The following is an 18,525-nucleotide window of genomic DNA, read 5'->3' on the forward strand; positions in this document are numbered from 1 at the left end:
AATCCTTAAGGAAATACAGTATTGTGAATATATACTGTAATAATAATAGTCCATGTAACCCTGTGATAGGGTGCGACCCACCATTGCGGTGCCTCCTGTTGGCTGTCTTGGGAATTAGCTCTGTGCCCTCTTCTGGTGGCATCTTGCCACCATCACTTCTGCTGCGGGGACCGACATGACTCCCAGGACCGCGGCATTCTCTTCATGACACAGCCCTCTGGCTGTGCCGCACTAGGTTCTGCCCCCTTCTGGGGGAATGGCAGTCTGTTGTGCAGCCACTTCCTGAGTGGTGAGTGGGGACGAGGGGGATCTGGACCATCCCACTACTCCAGGTTCTGGCCCAGGGACCCTGTAGATGAGAGCCACATGCTGCATCCCCTCCAACCTCTGCCTATTTCTCTGGGTCACTTCCCCACAGTCCCAGCACCTTATCTGCTGTGTCTCAGGGCCTCAGCATGCCAGCAGTCAGCTGGGAACTCTCTCTCGCTCCTCTGGCCCCGCCCAGCACTGCTCTGTCTAAGATATTAGCTTTCTTTCTCCTGCAAGGCAGCCAGTCCTCACTCCTTGAGCTGCAGGGAGCCACTGAAGCTGTTCTTTTCTGCAGTCCTTCTTATATGGGCCAGCCTGGCCCTGACTGGCTGCTCCTCGCAGCCCCTCTCTGATTGACTGACTCCTGTGCAGCCTCCCAAGGGTTCTATTAACCCCTTATGGGCCAGTGTGGGCTAGATGCCCATTCACAACCCCCCATTTCTTTTAATTAGCTATAAAAAGGTCATTCAGCTATGCCATACAGGGTATGTCTACACTATGAAATTAGGTCAATTTTTTAGAAGTTGATTTTATACAGTCAATTGTGTCCCCACTAAGCGCATTAACTCGGCGGAGTGCGTCCACAGTACCGAGGCTAGTGTTGACTTTCGGAGTGTTGCATTGTGGGTAGCTATACTACAATTCCTGCAGTCTCCGCCGCCCATTGGAATTCTGGGTTGAGCTCCCAATGCCTGATGGGGCAAAAACATTGTCACGGATGGCTTTGGATACATGTCATCAGGCCCCCGTCTCTCCGTGAAAGCAATGGCAAACAATCGTTTCTCGCCTTTTTTCCTGGGTTACCCATGCAGACTACATACCACGGCAAGCATGGAGCCCGCTCAGCTCACCGTCACCGTACATCTCCTGGGTGCTGCTGGCAGATGCGGTACTGCATTGCTACACAGCAGCAGCTCCTTGCCTTCGCGGCAGCAGACGGTACAGTACGACTGCTAGCCATCGTCGTCGTCTCCTGGGTGCTCCTGGCAGACCTCGGTGAGGTCAGTCAGGGGTGCCTGGACATAAATGGAAGTGACTCCAGGTCATTCTCTTCTTTAAGTTTCATCTCATGGAGATTCAGTCCTGCCTGGAATATCATGCGAGCTGGAGGCTTTTGCCTCAGGCTGCTCTCCCAGCTGGCAGCACCGCGTAGTCGCACTTACCCCAGCTCATGAAGCCTGGACAGTAGTAAGGAACAGTTCAACTATAGGCTGAGCAAGTGCAGAATGGTGGTAGAATGTGACTTTGGATGTTTAAAAGCTCGCTGGCGCTGTTTGCTGACTAGACTGCTTGTGATTAGAAGAGCACAGCAAGATGCGCTGCGCATCACAGAGGCTTTGAAAACCAGTTTCATGACTGGCCAGGCTTCGGTGTGACAGTTTTGTGTGTGTTTCTCCTTGATGCAAACCCGCCCCCTTTGTTGATTTTAATTCCTTGTAAGCCATGTCATCAGTCGCCCCTCCCTCCATGAGAGCAACGGCAGACAATCATTTCACACCTTTTTTCCGTGCAGACGCCATACCATGGCAAGCGTGCAGCCTGCTCAGCTCAGCTGCTGCTGTGGTGTCCTGGGTGCTGCTGGCAGCAGACGGTGCAGTAGGACTGCAAACTGTCATCATCGAATGACCGCTTCCGCTGCCGCTCTGCTTTCCTGCAGACGCCATACCACGGCAAGCATGGAGCCTGCTCAAATCACCGTGGCAGTTACGAGCACTGTAAACACCACACGCATTATCCTGCAGTATATGTAGCACCAGGAACTTCAAAAGCAGGCGAGGAGGCAATGGCAGCATGGTGACGAGAGCGATTAAGACATGGACACAGACTTCTCTCAAAGCACGGGCCCTGGCAATTTGGACATCATGGTGGTAATGGGGCAGGTTCGTGCCGTGGAACGCCGATTCTGGGCCCGGGAAACAAGCACAGACTGGTGGGACCGCATAGTGTTGCAGGTCTGGGACGATCCCAGTGGCTGTGAAACTTTCGCATGCATAAGGGCACTTTCATGGAACTTTGTGACATGCTTTGCCCTGCCTTGAAGCGCAAGAATACCAAGATGAGAGAAGCCCTCACAGTTCACAAGCGAGTGGCGATAGCCCGCTGGAAGCTTGCAACGCCAGACAGCTACCGGTCAGTCAGGAATCAATTCGGAGTGGGCAAATCTACTGTGGGGGCTGCTGTGATTCAAATAGCCAACACGATCACTGACCTGCTGCTATCAAGGGTAGACACTCTGGGAAATGTGCAGGTCATAGTGGATGGCTTTGCTGCAATGGGATTCTGTAACTGTGGTGGAGCAATAGACGGAACGCATATCCCTATCTTGGGACCAGAGCACCAAGGCAGCCAGTACATAATCTGAAAGGGGTACTTTTCAGTGGTGCTGCAAGCACTGGTGGATCACAGGGGACATTTCACCAACATCAACATGGAACGGCCGGGAAAGGTACATGACGCTCGCATCTTTAGGTCTGTGTGAACGGCTGCAGCAAGAGACTTACTTTCCAGACCAGAAAATAACCGTTGGGGATGCTGAAATGCCTATAGTTATCCTTGGAGACCCAGCCTACCCCTTAATGCCATGGCTCATGAAACCATACACAGGCACCCTGGACAGTAGTCAGGAGCTGTTCAACTATAGGCTGAGCAAGTGCAGAATGGTGGTAGAATGTGCATTTGGATGATTAAAAGTGCGCTGGCGCAGTTTATTGACTCGGTTAGACCTCAGCAAAACCAATATTCTCATCATTATTACTGCTTGCTGTGTGCTCCACAATGTCTGTGAGAGTAAGGGGGAGACGTTTATGGCGGGGTGGGAGGTTGAGGCAAATCACCTGGCCTCTGATTACACGCAGCCAGACACCAGGGCAGTTAGAAGAGCACAGCAGGGCGTGCTGTGCATCAGAGAAGCTTTGAAAACCAGTTTCATGGCTTGCCAGGCTATGATGTGAAAGTTCTGTTTGTTTCTCCTGGATGAAAACCCACCCCCTTGGTTCGCTCTACATCCCTGTAAACCAACTGCCTCCCCTCCCCCCTTTGATCACTGCTTGCAGAGGCAATAAAGTCATTATTGTTTCAAATTCATGTATTCTTTATTAATTCGTTACACAAATGGGGGAATAACTGCCAAGGTAGCCCGGGAGGGGTTGGGGAGGAGGGAATTACCGGGTGGGGTGGCAGAAGAGGGGAGGAGGGAAGGACAAGGCCACACTGCACTTCAAAACTTATTGAATGCCAGCATTCTGTTGCTTGGGAAGTCCTCTGGGGTGGAGTGGTTGGGTGCCCGGAGGCTCCCCCACTGCGTTCTTGAGCATCTGGGTGAGGAGGCTATGGAACTTGGGGAGGAGGGCGGTTGGTTACACTGGGGCTGCAGTGGCAGTCTGTGTTCCTGCTGCCTTTCCTGCACCTCAGCCATACACCGCAGTTTGATCCTCCAGTAGCCTCAGCATTGCTTCCTGCCTCCTCTTATCATGCTGATGCCACCTATCCTCTTGATCCCCCCCACCTCTCCTCTTGCTCCCGCCACCTGTCCTCTCTTGCGTCCCTCCTGTCCTCACGTTCATTTTGTGCTTTCCTACACTCTGACGTTGTCTGCCTCCATGCATTCTGCTGAGCTCTTTCAGTGTGGGAGCACTGCATGAGCTCAGAGAACATTTCATTGCGAGTGCGTTTTCTTCGCCTTCTAATCTTCGCTAGCCTCTGGGACGGAGATGATAGAGGGAGCATTGAAACATTTGCAGCTGCGGGAGGGGGAAAAAAAAGGGAGAGTAGTATTTAAAAAGACACATTTTAGAGAACAATGAGTAGACTCTCTTTCATGGTGAACCAAGCTGTTAATATTACATAGCACATGTGTTTTCTTTACAACGTCGCATTTTGCCTCTTACATTGAGGGCTTGCCGGTTTGGTGTGAGAGATCACACACGCAGGGCTGGCAGGCAACAGAATTCGGCTTGCAGGCAGACATGGTAAGCCACAGTATTTTGGCTTCTTTAACCTTCATAATATGTGGGAATGGTCCCTGTTATAGCCTCTGTCCTTCATGCCCTTGGAAATTTTTTTTCAAATATTTGAGCATTTCGTCTCCTCATACAGTGATCAGATCCAGTACCTTCTGTTCGGTCCATGCTGGAGCTCTTTTGCAATTCTGGGACTCCATGGTCACCTCTGCTGATGAGATCTGCATGGTCATCTCTGAGCTCGCCACGCTGGCCAAACAGGAAATGAAATTCAAAAGTTTGCGGGGCTTTTCCTGTCTACCTGGCCAGTGCATCTGAGTTGAGAGTGCTGTCCAGAGCGGTCACAATGGAGCACTCTGGGATAGTTCCCGGAGGCCAATACCGTCAAATTGCATCCACAGTACCCCAAATTAGACCCAGCAAGGTTGATTTCAGCGCTAATTCACTCGTTGAGGAGTACAGAAATCGATTTTAAGAGCCCTTTAAGTCGACATAAATGGCTTCGTTGTGTGGACTGGTGCAGGGTCAAATCGATCTAACGCTGCTAAATTTGACCTAAACTTGTAGTGTAGACCAGGGCACGGATATAGGTGCAGGATGTAAATAGCTAGATGGCGTCGCTCTTTTAAAGGGAAAAGCTTAAAATACAACAGGTGTCAGAGTGTCAGAATTCCAGTGTTACCACTCAGGGCTGGTCTACACTGGGGGAGGATCGATCTAAGATACGCAACTTCAGCTACGCTATTCGCGTAGCTGAAGTCAAAGTATCTTAGTTCAACTTACCTGGCCGTCCTCACGGTGGCGAGTCGACTGCCGTGGCTCCCCCGTTGATCCGCGAATCGACACTCGTACTCCACTTTGGCAGGAGGAGTAAGCAGCGTCAATTTATCGTATCTAGATGAGACGCAATAAATCGATCCCCAATAGATGGATTACTACCCGCCGATCCTGCTAGTGTATAACTAGCAGGAGTAGCTCTGTATGGTGATGTGTAACACTTTAACAGGTTTCTTTTTTCTAATGTGCTATGTTAGATAAAAGTTTCTTCAGTAGATATTCAAATTTCCAGGTAGACAGTTCTGCTCCTCTGGGACAATGCAGATCACAAAGCCCAGAATAAAGTGCATAAGAATCAAGACAAACCATTCTCAATTGAAGGGATCCAACTGTAGAATGAACTTTCAGAGGAGGTTAGATTAATCTGATTACCTTTAGGAAATCATAGAAATGTAGAGCTGGAAGGGATCTTGAGAGATCACCAAAAACGGCCCCCTGTGCTGAGGCAGGACCTACTACATCAACACCATTCATGACAGGTGTTGGTTCAACCTGTTCTTAACCTTTTTTAGCAGGAATTCCACAATAGCCCTTGGACCTCTTTTCCAGAGCTTAACTACCCTTATAGTTGGAAAAATTTTCCTAATATCTAATATAAATCTCCATTTCTGCAGATTAAGCCCATTTCTTTTTGTCCTACTTTCAGTAGATATGGAGAGTAATTGATCACCATCCTCTTTATAATAGCCCTTAACATATTTGAAGACTGTTATCAGGTCCCATTCAGTCGTCTTTTCTCAAGACTAAACTTTTTTAACCTTTCCTCTTAGTCCAGGGAAGAACAACAGAAATGATAAAAGATTTAGAAAACTTGACCTGTTTCCCCATCTTTCCTGAAGTGTGTTGCCCAATATGATACAATACTTCAGCTGAGGCCTTTCCAGTGCCGAATAGAGCAGGACAATTACCTCCCATGTCTTAAAATACAACACTTCAGTCAATATACCCCAGAATGTTAGCCTTTTTTGCAAATGCATCACATTGTTGACTCATATTCAATCTGGTGATCCAGTATAACCCCCCAGATCCTTTCAGCAGTATTACTGCCTAGCCAGTTATTCTCATTTTGTAGTTGTGCATTTAATTTTTTTCCCTCATAAGCGTAGTACTTTTGCATTTTTCTTTATTGGATTTCATCTTGTTGGAGAATTGGTCTGAAATCAATTTGTTTAAAGTTGTTTTGAATTCTAATCCTGTCATCAAAAGTCCTAACAACCCCTCCCAATTTCGTGTCATCCACAGATTTTATAAGCCTGCTCTCCACTCAGTTGTCCAAATCATTAATGAAAATATTGAATAGTACTGGACCCAGGACTGACTCCTGCAGGATCCTATTAGATAGGACCCCTCTGCCCCCCACCCAGCTTGTCAGCAAATCATTGATAACTACTCTTTGGGTATGTCTACACTACGGGATTATTCCGATTTTACAGAAACTGTTTTTTAAAACAGATTGTATAAAGTCGAGTGCACGCGGCCACACTAAGCACATTAATTTGGCGGTGTGCGTCCATGTACCAAGGCTAGCGTCGATTTCCGGAGCGTTGCACTGTGGGTAGCTATCCCGTAGCTATCCCATAGTTCCCGCAGTCTCCCCCGCCCATTGGAATTCTGGGTTGAGATCCCAATGCATAATGGGGCAAAAAACAGTGTTGCGGGTGATTCTGGGTAAATGTCGTCACTCAGTCCTTCCTCCGTGAAAGCAACGGCAGACAATCATTTCGCGCCATTTTTCACCTGGATTGCCCTGGCAGACGCCATAGCATGGCAACCCTGGAGCCTGTTTTGCCTTTTGTCACTGTCACCATATGTGTACTGGATGCTGCTGACAGAGGCGGTACTGCAGTGCTACACAGCAGCATTCATTTGCCTTTGCAAGGTAGCAGAGATGATTACCATCCCTATTGCACCGTCTGCCATTGTAAATTGGCGATGAGATGATGGTTATCAGTCATTTTGCACCGTTTGCATTTGGAAATTGGTGATGACGGTTATCAATCCTTTTGTACCGTCTGCTGCTGTCATGGGTGCTCCTGGCTGGCCTCGCTGAGGTCGGCCGGGGGCACATGGACAAAAATGGGAATGACTCCCTGGGTCATTCCCTTCTTTCTGTTTTGTCTAAAAATAGAGTCAGTCCTGCCTAGAATATGGGGCAAGTGCACTAGAGAACCAGAGAGCACAGCCGCTCCGTGTCAGAGCCCCAGAGATCCCGCAGAAATGATGAGCTGCATGCCATTCTAGGGGGTGCCCCTGCAACAACCCCACCCGTTGCTTCCCTCCTCCCCCAACCCTCCTGGGCTACCGTGGCAGTGTCCCCCCATTTGTGTGATGAAGTAATAAAGAATGCAGGAATAAGAAACACTGACTTTTTAGTGAGATAAAATGAGGGGGAGGCAGCCTCCAGCTGCTATGATAGTCCAGGCAGGACATTAAAGGGTAGGGGGGAGAGGAGACCAGCCTTCCGCTGCTATGATAGTCCAGGCAGTACAGAATCTTTTCTTTAGACATGAAAGGGGGGTGGGCTGATGGAGCTCAGCCCCCAGTTGCTATGATGAGGACGGTTACCAATCCTTTTGTACCATCTGCCGGGAATGACCAGGAGTCATTCCTATTTTTACCCAGGCGCCCCTGGCCAACCTCACCGAGGCCAGCCAGGAGCACTCACGGGCTGATGATGACGATGGATAGCAGCCATATTGTACCGTCTGCCACCGGGAAGGGGATGCTGGTGTTCAGTGCTGCAGCACCCCGTCTACCAGCAGCATGCAGTAGACATAGGGTGACATTGAAAAAAGGCGAGAAACTATTTTTTTCCCTTTTCTTTCGGGGGTGGGGGGAAGGGTGTAAATTGACGACATACACCCTGAAACACCCGGGAAAATGTTTTTGACCCTTCAGGCATTTGGAGCTCAGCTAAGAATGCAAATGCTTTTCGGAGACTGCAGGGACTGTGGGATAGCTGGAGTCCTCAGTACCCCCTCCCTCCCTCCATGAGTGTCCATTTGATTCTTTGGCTTTCCATTACGCTTCTCATGCAGCACTGTGCTGAGTCCCTGCTGTGGCCTCTGTCTATCATAGCCTGGAGATTTTTTCAAATGCTTTGTCATTTCGTCTTCTTTAACGGAGCTCTGATAGAACAGATTTGTCTCCCCATACAGCGATCAGATCCAGTATCTCCCGTACGGTCCATCCTCGAGCTCTTTTTGGATTTGGGACTGCATCACCACCCTTGCTGATCAGAGCTCCACGCTGGGCAAACAGGAAATGAAGTTCAAAAGTTCGCAGGGCTTTTCCTGTCTACCTGGCCAGTGCATCCGAGTTCAGATCGCTTTCCAGAGCGGTCACAATGGTGCACTGTGGGATACCGCCTGGAGGCCAATACAGTCGATTTGCGGCCACACTAACCCTAATCCGACATGGCAATACCAATTTCAGCGCTACTCCTCTCGTCGGGGAGGAGTACAGAAATCGGTTTAAAGAGCCCTTTATATCGATATAAAGGGCCTCATTGTGTGGACGGGTGCAGGGTTAAATCGGTTTAACGCTGCTAAATTTGGTTTAAACGCGTAGTGTAGACCAGGCCTTAGAGTATAGTCTTTCAACCAGTTGTGCACCCACCTAGTAATTTTGTCTAACATGTTTCCCTAGTTTGTAGATGAAAATGTCTTATGGATTGTGTCAAAAGCATTACTAAAATAAAAATATAGTATATTATCTGCTTGCCTCCTATCCACTAGGCTAGTAGCCCAGTCAAAGAAGGAATTAGGGTGCTTTGGCATGATTTGGTCTTGACAAATCCATGCTTGGCTATTCCTTATATCCTCATTATCCTCTAGATACTCTCAAACTGATTGGTTAATAATTTATTCTGGTATCTTCCCATGTATCAATGTTAAGCTGACTGATCTATAATTCCACAGGTCCTTTTTGTTCCCCTTTTTAAAGATAGGTGTTAAGTTTGTCCTTCGCCAGTCCTCTGGAACCTCACCCATCTCCATGATTTCTCAAAGATAATGCCACAGTTACTTTTGATATAGCTTTTCCACCATAAGTAGAATGACATTTACAACATCAATCATCTGCTTTTCCTCTTCGCAGGAAAGAAATAGAAAACCTACCCCAAGTATTGTTCCCATTCCCCAGTAAGGGAGGAAAGCCAGAGACTCCATGAAGCCTACTAAGGACATAACTGTTGCTAAATCTAGTTTATGTAGAAGGCACTCAGATACTCTAGTGGTGGATGGCAGTGTAAAACCCTGAGAGAGAAGATGTTACTTTACTGTTAATGCCTATTGCTAGAACACTGCCCGCTCCACTAGTTACAACTTTGAAAGGAGAAGGGCCATATTTCACTTCCCTGTTCAAGTCTGTTGACATTTGAGGTACTGCCTCTCAAATTCTACTTCTATACGCTTCTTAACTTTCCCAACTGCCTCAAACTTATGATTTTGATTTTCTTTATTATAATTTTTGCAGTGACTGATGGCAAGAGACTCATCTTTTATACTGATTTGCACTGCCCATAATCTCTCTTTAAAAATGCAGAGTGAGTTTTTCAGACTTTTCTCTCCACAAGTATTCACATTGTGCTAGATAGATTATGGAGTTCCTCAGTCCCAGTAGTCCTCTTTTTCTTTGAGAAATTTTATTGATGAACTATTGATGTCACTGAGGATTGTCAACTCTAATAAAATTTCTGTTTTTATGGCAAACATTACTTCTGTCTCCTCTTGTACACTCCAACTCTAGCTGAAGTGCTGAGTGTGGGTGGCAGTTAATTCCCCTCGCCCCAATCCAGGTATCAGGTTTTTTCCACTGTTTTATAGCATGTCCCAAATGGGCCATCTTGGTGTGAATGTCATCTTCTGTAGATTTAAGATGGCAGTCATTCTCCATTTTTTTTCTAATGTCCTTCATTTTGGAAATTGATTTTTTTCAAAGAGTGAATTTTTGAAGCCAGAAAAATGGTAGCACACTTTTCTAATTAGAGATGCTTACAGTGAGATTGCCTTCCACATGATATTCCAGGCATTTATATGTTGGAAATACCGTAACTCTGCCCTTTTGTATGCTTTTGAACATATAGCTGATTTCTGTTTGGCACCAAATAAAAATTGACCCTGATGTTGGTACTAAGAGACTTTGCAGGAGAAACCTCATTTTATTGTTTGTATAATGGTAGTGCCTAAGAGTGCAAGTCATAACCAGGACCAATTGTGCTATGCACTGTACAAACACAGAATAAAAAGACCTTACAATCTATCTACAAACAGATTGTTGGCTGGAGGAGTACAAGGAAATGAAACAGTATTGGTCAGCATGAATGGCAGTGGTCTCAGCACATTAGTGGCCTAACCATTCAGTTTTTTTGTCGGCATCATGGCTATGGGGAGTTTTAAGGAGGAATTAGAACAGGCCCGCACAACTCGTAAAGTGGCGAGGGCCACATTCCTCCAAAGAAAACAGCCGAGGGCCGAAACCTCCTGGCCCCACAGAAACACCCCGCCCCAGGGCCGTCCAGCCCTGCAGAAATAAACCCTCCTTCCCCAGTGCCGCCCCACCGAAACAGCTGTGGGTCAAAAAGGAAGGTTGGGGGTGGGGAGGTGATACCTTATTTTAAATCAACCGGGGGCTCCCAGCTGAAGAGGTGGCTGGGAGCCCTCAGCGTCAAATTAAAGGGCTCAGGGCTCCAGCGGCTGGGGGAACCCGGCAGGGCCGATTCTAGGTGTTTTGCTGCCCCAAGCAAAAAAAAACTTGTCTGCCACCCGTCCCAGCCCTGGGCTCTCCCCTGTACCCCCCTGCTGCCCCAGTCCTGGGCTCTCCCCCCACTGACCCACACCCCTGCCGCCCCAGCACTGGGCTTCCCCCTTTCCTCCCCACCAGTGCCTTCCCCCCACCCTGCTGCTGCCCCAGCCCTGGGCTCCCCTCCACCAGTGCCTCCCCCCCACACACACCTCCTGCCGCCCCAGCCCTGGGTCACTGGTAACGCTCCCAGGGCGGGTCATTCAGCAGGAATTTTGGATGTGCACAAAACACAGACAGGATTGGTTCCCATATGGTTACAGAGGTGCAGTAAAGTGGAACAATTTTCAGCTTGTGTGATTGGAAGATATCTGGATGCATATTATAAGACTGTCCTCCATAAATGAGGAAAAGTTGAGGTGCCTTTATTATTCTCTTGTTCCACTCTTTCTTTCTATGGGGAATTTGCCAATGCAATATCACTCTTCCTGAAACAAACAAAAAGGCAATGGCTGTTGAAAATAGCAATTCCAGTGCTAATAAGCATTTCTTGCTCAATTTTATCCTGCTTTTTTTAAAGCAAGTTACAGTGGATCAGTATATTTGGTTTGGGAGAAATGAAGTAACAGCTGCCCAAACTGAGCTTGAGCACTCCTGAATTTTGAGGTGTTCAAATCTGGAAGGCAGGTGCTGGCGGGGGGGCCTGTGGGCTCCACGGGGGAGCATGGCAGCAATGTATCTGGAGCTGCATGGAGCCAGACACGCTGGCCTGAGTGGCACGGTAAGGGGGCTGGGGGTTGGAGAAGGGGTAGGGGGTTCTGGGGGGCAGTCAGGGGACAGGCAGCAGTAGGATAGGCATGGGAGTCCCAGGGGTTTATCAGGGGACAGATAGGGGGTGGGGTCCTGGGGGAAAGTTGGGGGGGGCCTCAGGAGGGGTCAGTTGGGGACAAGGAGAAGGGAGGCTTAGATAGGGGGTGGGGTCCCAAGAGGTAGTTGGAGCAGGGGTCTTGGGAGGGAGCAATCAGGGGACAAGGAGCAGCAGCATTTAGATGGGGGTGAGGTTCTGGGTGGCAGTTAGGGGCAGGAGTCCCAGGAGAGCGGCATCAGGGGACAAGGACCAGCGGTGTTAGATAGGGGGGTCGGGGTCCTGGAGGGCAGCTGGGGCAGAGGTCTGGGGAGGGGGCAAACAGTGGCCGCATGCCGGGATTCAAACGGCTCTGGGCTGCCCGCAGCCGCGGGGAGCCCTGAGCCCTTAAAATCCCAGCAGCGGCTGAGAATCTCTGCGGGCAGCCCAGAGCCCTCTGATTCCCGGCCGCAGCTGGGATTTAAAGGGCTCTGGGGCTCCCCGCCGCTGCGGACCGCCCAGAGCCCTCTGACTCCTGGCCGCGGCTGAGATTTAAAGGGCTCTGGGCTCCCCGCCGCTGCGGGCAACCCAGAGCCTTTTGATTCCCAGCCGCGGCTGGGATTTAAAGGGCTCTGGGCTCTCCGCCGCTGCGGGCAACCCAGAGCCTTTTGATTCCCCGCCGCGGCTGAGATTTAAAGGGCTCTGGGCTCCCCACCGCTGCGGACAGCCCAGAGCCCTCTGGGCTCCCGCCGCTGCAGGCAGCCCAGAGCCTTTTGATTCCCAGCCGCGGCTGAGATTTAAAGGGCTCTGGGCTATCCGCAGCGGCGGACAGCCCAGAGCCCTCTGACTCCCGCGCGGCTGAGATTCAAAGGGCTCTGGACTCCCCGTGGTTGCCGGCAGCCCAGAGCTCTTTGTTTCCTGGCCGCGGCCAGGATTCAAAGGGCTCTGAGCTGCCCGCAGAGCGCCATGTGCGGGGGATTTAGAATCCCCTCGTGGGCCGCACAGTGAGGCTCTGCGGGCCACATGCGGCCCGCGGGCCGCGTGTTGTGCAGGCCTGGATTAGAAGAAGGCTAATGAGGTAGCTTCGTCGGTGTTTGCAGGGGAGCTCCTTACAAGCATGAGGGGCAGCATGGGAGAAAGCATGAAGGAGCTTGTTTGAAAATGTGACCAGTGGATGATGGAGGCTGGCATCATTTGCCAGTCAGAGGCAAGATTTGACATCTCTATAGTGAGTGAGAGATGATAGGTAGGATGGGGATAGGCCCCGAAGGGCCTTGAAAGTGTTTGATGTAATAGAGAAGGGGATGCAAAGAGGAGGTGTTAATGATGGAGTGAGAAAACTATCTTTGCAGCAGCATTCTGAAAGGATATGAGCAGGGCAAGACTGCAGTTGTCAAGGCCAGAGAAAAAGATATTGCAGTAATTGAGACATGAGTTGAGAACCTGGATGACTGTTTTAGCCATGTAGATGCTATGCAGAAAGAATAAGCAAGATTTAGACATAGCCCGGACATGAAGACATAGAGAGAGCTCCAAGTGGAAGATGATGCCCAGGTTATGGGATTGAGTGACAGGCAGGATTATGATGTTTCCACAGTGATTAAGGAGATAGTGGGAAATGTATTTACATGTGGCACAGAATACAGATAGTTCTGATGGACTGTAGTGGGGTCGCTCCCCCACTCCAGCTGAAAAGGGGTAAGTCAGCCCTGGGAGAAGGTGTGGCTGAGAGTTGCTAAGCTGGGCTGATTGAGGAAGCGGCCACAGCTGGCCTGTATAAAAAGGCTGTGAGCCGGAGGCTTTCTCTCTAGTCTTGGAGGGAGCAGGGCCTGGCTGCCTGCAGAAAGGGTACTGGGTGTGAAGCAGGGCAAGGGAAAGGCCAGGGGAGCTCCAGGCTAGCAATTCCCCAGGCTTCAGGGCCTGGTCCAAGGCCATAGAGGTACTGGAAGGCAGGCAAAGGCAGCAGGTCCAAACCCCCTTGCCTATGATGAGTGGCTTTTACACTGCAGTCAGCCCCAGGGAGCGGGGGCTTAGTGATGACTGGCAGTAGCCCAGATTGAGGCAAGGTGTGGATTAGAGGGTTGGGGGTTCCCCAGAGAGGGGAGACCCAGAGACAGAGTGTGGGGGCTATTGCCAGGGGGGCAGCACCCCAGATAAAAGGGCACTGGGGTCTGGGAGGGACACGGGGCCGGAAACAAGCAGGACACCGGCCTGCAGATGGTGCCCAGGCTGGAACTTCCCTGAGACGACCAGCAGGAGGTGCCGCAGAGGTGAGTCCCGCACATTTACATGGACATTAGCATTTTTTAAAAATGCAAAATATATTTTATTGCATTGTAGGAATCTGAAGTAACGAGATTACAAACAAGAATTTCTGGGCATGAAAGAACAGAAGGCATAAAGAAGCTACCAATCCCGCTTGTATTATCAGATCATATGCTCTTCGATGTTCAAGAACAGGATTCTTCCAGAAATTCTCATACGTCATACTTCAAACATAGAAAACTGCGTCGTTCTATAAGTGCTAGTGACCTAGGTGTTAAAGATGATGATTCTCTAGATCTATCAAAAACGATGTTAAAAGACTTCAAACAAATGCTTACATTAAAGCCCTCAATGTTTCCAGAGAGTCAAAAGGATTTTCTTCATACTCCATCAAACAGTTTGAATGAATCTTCATTCGATCCCCTTACATACATTGTAGATGAAGATGTGACATCAGACAGTAATGACTTCCAGACACTTAGTGGAATGCTAAAATATATCAACAAAGAAATGAGGCAGTCTGAAAATGCTTCTGTACAAATATCATGTGGTACAAACTCAAAGGAGAATCAAGAATCTGGTTTGTGGTACAGTAATTCTTAATTTAATTGTGACTGTTTGTTTTTATAGGGATGGTTCATTAACATTTGTTTTTTTATTTATGGCAGCGAGTTCCCAAATGTATCCAGGATGTGGATCACATTTTAGTGAGACCATTTCATATATCACCCAGGGATTTTTTTAATTAAAGATACACTGTCAAGTAACTAAAGCTCAAAATTTAACTTTGTTTAAACCTTTCAGACAACATAATAGGCCAAGTTCTGCTCTCAGTTGCACCAGAATAATTCCATTAACTTTAATGGAACTACTCCCAGTTTATATTGGTGTAAATGACAGCAGATATTTCCCCTGTGTCAATAGAAATATTTCATGATTCATATATTTTATTAGCATTTCAATAAATAGATTTAAAAAAAAAAAAACATTCCCCCTACAATACTGGGGACTTGAATACAACACTCTTTTGAGGTGAAGTTTTTGTTTGCCTTTACTTTGGTGCCTCTAAAGTCTTGCACAACATAACTATTCCTAGTAGTGACTCCTAGCAGCCAACACTTCCTTATGGAAAGTGAAACAGATTTATAAACCAAATGAAACGGACTAGTTCACTTTCACTATTGAAGCTGAGTGAAGTGCAGAATACAAATGGCACAACTGGAGAAAAATTCTTACGATTTTGATAGAGTTATGGTAATGTTGCTAATGACATTATTCCTTTAAAATGTATAATCTTTATGGGTTTAATAGGATTATAAATATGAGTATTTCTTCACAAATCATTCTGCTTAATTTGTTATTTACAAGATTGCCATTTTTGTATTCTTATCAAAGTACTGTATGTCAGTGTAGAGTCTGAGCAACTGTTGGATACCTGTAGACTATATATAAATATATTTATTAAATATTGAGATATTTTAGTCTATGGATCTTTTGCACTATATTATGTATCTAAATGCTGACATTTATGAATTTCCAGAGTTGTTGTCTCTTATTGTGGTAGAAACTATTATAAAGCAACACCTATTAATGTTTCTAGGTCAGGCTGCAGGATGTGAGAAAGAGACTGTGGACATCAAACATGCTGTAACTTGTTTATTTTAATGTTTGATCAGTTCCATAAGAGAGCTTATTTAAGAGAAAAACTATAAAGAGATATTACTGCAAGACCACCCTCAATACAAATGAATTTTGATCTGGAAAATTAAACAAGGAAGTTGAAAGTAAGATTCTGACCACAAATACTACTTTAATTAGCATGCATATCTATTTCAGGGACAAAGATTGTGAAGAAAGACTATCACCGTGTGACAAGCAATAAACCATAAGTGGAATTGTTGCAACACAGCATAGCATTCAAAGAGGAAATTTTAATGTAGTAGTGATGTACATAGTTAAATATATTTATATTGATTGTAAACCCCAACCCTCTTGTTTTTCCAATTTTAGTTTTAATATTATTGCTTTGAAATAATTTGTATGGCAACTTGTTTTGGAAATAAAGGGTTGTTTTTGTTTTTTTTAAAAAGTTTCCTTAAATTATAGGGATAAATTTGGGTGGTCCTTTGTGACTAGGATTTTTAAAATCAGAGTCCTTACTCTTTATATCTAAATTCTACGTAAAAGTGTTCCTGAGTCATTGCTTCATTCTCAGTTTTTGTTGAGAAGGTTTTATCTTTAGTGTAGTGCAAATGTACTGTTGCTGACAAAAGAGGCTTTTCTTCAAACTGTCAAATATAAGGCCATTTAGAATAAAGGTTGAGCATAATATTGAGTGAAGACTTTAAACAGAATCTTGCTTGTCTCACTCCCACGAGTAAGCTCATTCATCTTTAGGGGAAGGAAACTCAAGGCCTTATCCAGCTCTTTTTGAAGTCCATGGACAAGCTCCCATGTGTTTCAGTGGAAGCAGAATTGTGTATTTATGTTGTCTTATTTTAAATTGTGAATTAATACATTAATTTATGTCTTTTGGCTTTCCAAAATCTCACTCAACTTAGCCCTTAAAAATGTCTTCACTATGCCCCCAGTCTCTAAAGTTTAAAAAAAATAAAGGTGTAGGGATCATATACAACAAATCCGGGAACTAGGTGGACTTAAGGGCATGAAGTCTGAATCTCCTATGCAATCCTGAATCTACACAGTTGAGATTCCAAAGCTTTAAGTATTAAATCACTCAATGAATCATGCTAAAAATGTACTTGCGTGAAAAATGTATCAGCAAAGCTATTAGCAATTAAAGTATTTCAGAAGAGCAGAAAATAATATAATGCTGTTAAGGATTTAAGGCCCAAATGTGCATATTTAGAAATCATTAAGGGTGCATCTCAGCCAGTAAAACCAGCACTTGTATTTCAGCAATTGTGCAGGTGAAATTGCTACATAGACACAGAGCTTAGGCATTTTTACCAGTGTCAGGAAAACCTGCTCCACCAGTGCAACTACACCATTGCTGGCAGCTCCTGAAATACAGGTACAGATTTTGCCCACATAAACAAGGTACATGTTTCTACAGCTCCAGTTTTGGCTGTTTGGAAAGATTTATACACTGTAACAAAAGGACTTAGTTTACTTTTGGAAGTAACTACATTTTACATTTTTTTAAAATCAAGCCATTTGTTTCCCTACAGAATAACAACAATTAAAATCTATTAGAACTGTGTTGGCCAGTGTAATAACTGAAAAACAGTTCAAAAGATTTAAACCATTTTTTCTCTAAACAAACCAGTAGGCCTTTAGGCTAATAATATGTGTGCTAAGTTTCAGACAGGTCTCTTTTAAACAATAGAACTTTAAACATTTTAACTCTCAAACCAGGATTTCAAAGGGAAAGCTTAACCTGCCCTTAATTAGAGTTGCATTACCACATCATTGGAATTTCATCATCGTAGGTTGTATAAAGCCTAGCTTGCCCCTCTTACATGTGCTAAATATAAATGTGCATAAACAGCAGAAGCATTTTTGTCTAATAGCTGAATCAGCTAAATAAGTGTGAGCTGAAATTTTTTATCTGGCCATTTGGCTTGCCTAGTGAAGTCAGGATCAAACCTGATAGCCAAGGTTAAATTATAATTTCATTTATCTCATTAATTTTAGATGTTATTATTGTGCCTTGTTTGAAAATCTAATTATTCTGTTTGTTACATTAGCAAATGTATTTTTATTGGTTTAGAAAGTAGGGAAAACCTTTGTGCCAAACCATAATTTCACTTCAGTAGGGATCTGAACAAGCCATTTCTTTATATGCCTATATAAAATGGTTATTAACAATACTGGAACATTGAGTGCATTTTTCCAAACTGTATTAGATAATATGGGATTACTGATTCTTGTAAAATATTCTTGTTCTGTGTATATTGTCATTCTGAATGCTTTTTAAAAGAGTACCTGTTAGTATCATTTTATGTAGCTCTAAAGTTGCAAGAGACTCACTCAAACATTTCTTACTGAATTGTAATTTATCTATTTGTTAACCATGTATATTGACATATTCTAACATTAAGGGTGACCCATACCAAATTCCCAGATCTAACTGTCTCTAAATTTTAGAGGCATTCAGATCTAATCCAAACTTTTCAGCCAAACCTGTGTGTGTGATCTTCTTTTGTTAGTCAAAGGTATCTGAGTTCTTTCAAAGCAGCAAAGAGTCTTGTGGCACCTTATAGACTAGCAGACGTTTTGGAGCATGAGCTTTCATGGGTGAATACCCACTTCGTCGATCCGAACGTCTGTTAGTCTATAAGGTGCCACAAGATTCTTTGCTGCTTTTACAGATCCAGACTAACACAGCTACCCCTCTGATACTTGAGTTCTTTCAGCTTGTTCAGTAAGCAAAACGCAAAGGGCTCTTGCATCTGCATGACTGTTAGAACTGCTCTACTACAGCTCTAGTCTTGTAACCTCCTTTCCTCCTGCCTTAGGATATCTCTTTATTTTCACTTCCTCTGGGTGTGGCTCTTCTCTTTCACTGATGAGGCTAGAGGGAAATTAACCAGCGAGTTACTTCCC

At 45.9% G+C, this 18,525-nt stretch overlaps 1 protein-coding gene and 1 long non-coding RNA gene across 4 annotated transcripts in view; one reads left to right on the forward strand and one right to left on the reverse strand.

The window, feature by feature from the left end:
* Positions 1-18,525, forward strand: part of CCDC18 (coiled-coil domain containing 18) — a 92,145-nt gene that overhangs the window by 58,041 nt on the left and 15,579 nt on the right. Inside the window, exons 28-29 of one of the 3 annotated variants that reach the window (XM_045028133.1) lie at positions 14,032-14,536; positions 15,793-17,539. In XM_045028133.1, coding sequence (XP_044884068.1) covers positions 14,032-14,536; positions 15,793-15,845 — 558 coding nt within the window. In that variant the 3' untranslated portion in view covers positions 15,846-17,539. Of the gene's footprint in view, positions 1-14,031; positions 14,537-15,792; positions 17,543-18,525 lie in introns of those variants that run through there. The other 2 variants (XM_045028134.1, XM_045028131.1) reach the window with 2 other exon arrangements.
* LOC123376254 overlaps positions 11,273-18,525 on the reverse strand; it is a 35,671-nt gene continuing 28,418 nt past the window's right edge. The window contains exons 6-7 of the long non-coding RNA XR_006581732.1: positions 14,295-14,445; positions 11,273-11,335 (exon numbers count right to left, since the gene is read on the reverse strand). This is a non-coding gene — a long non-coding RNA (uncharacterized LOC123376254). The remainder of the gene's footprint in view (positions 11,336-14,294; positions 14,446-18,525) is intronic.

The sequence above is a fragment of the Mauremys mutica genome, chromosome 8, assembly GCF_020497125.1.
Source record: "Mauremys mutica isolate MM-2020 ecotype Southern chromosome 8, ASM2049712v1, whole genome shotgun sequence".
NCBI lineage: Eukaryota > Metazoa > Chordata > Testudines > Geoemydidae > Mauremys > Mauremys mutica.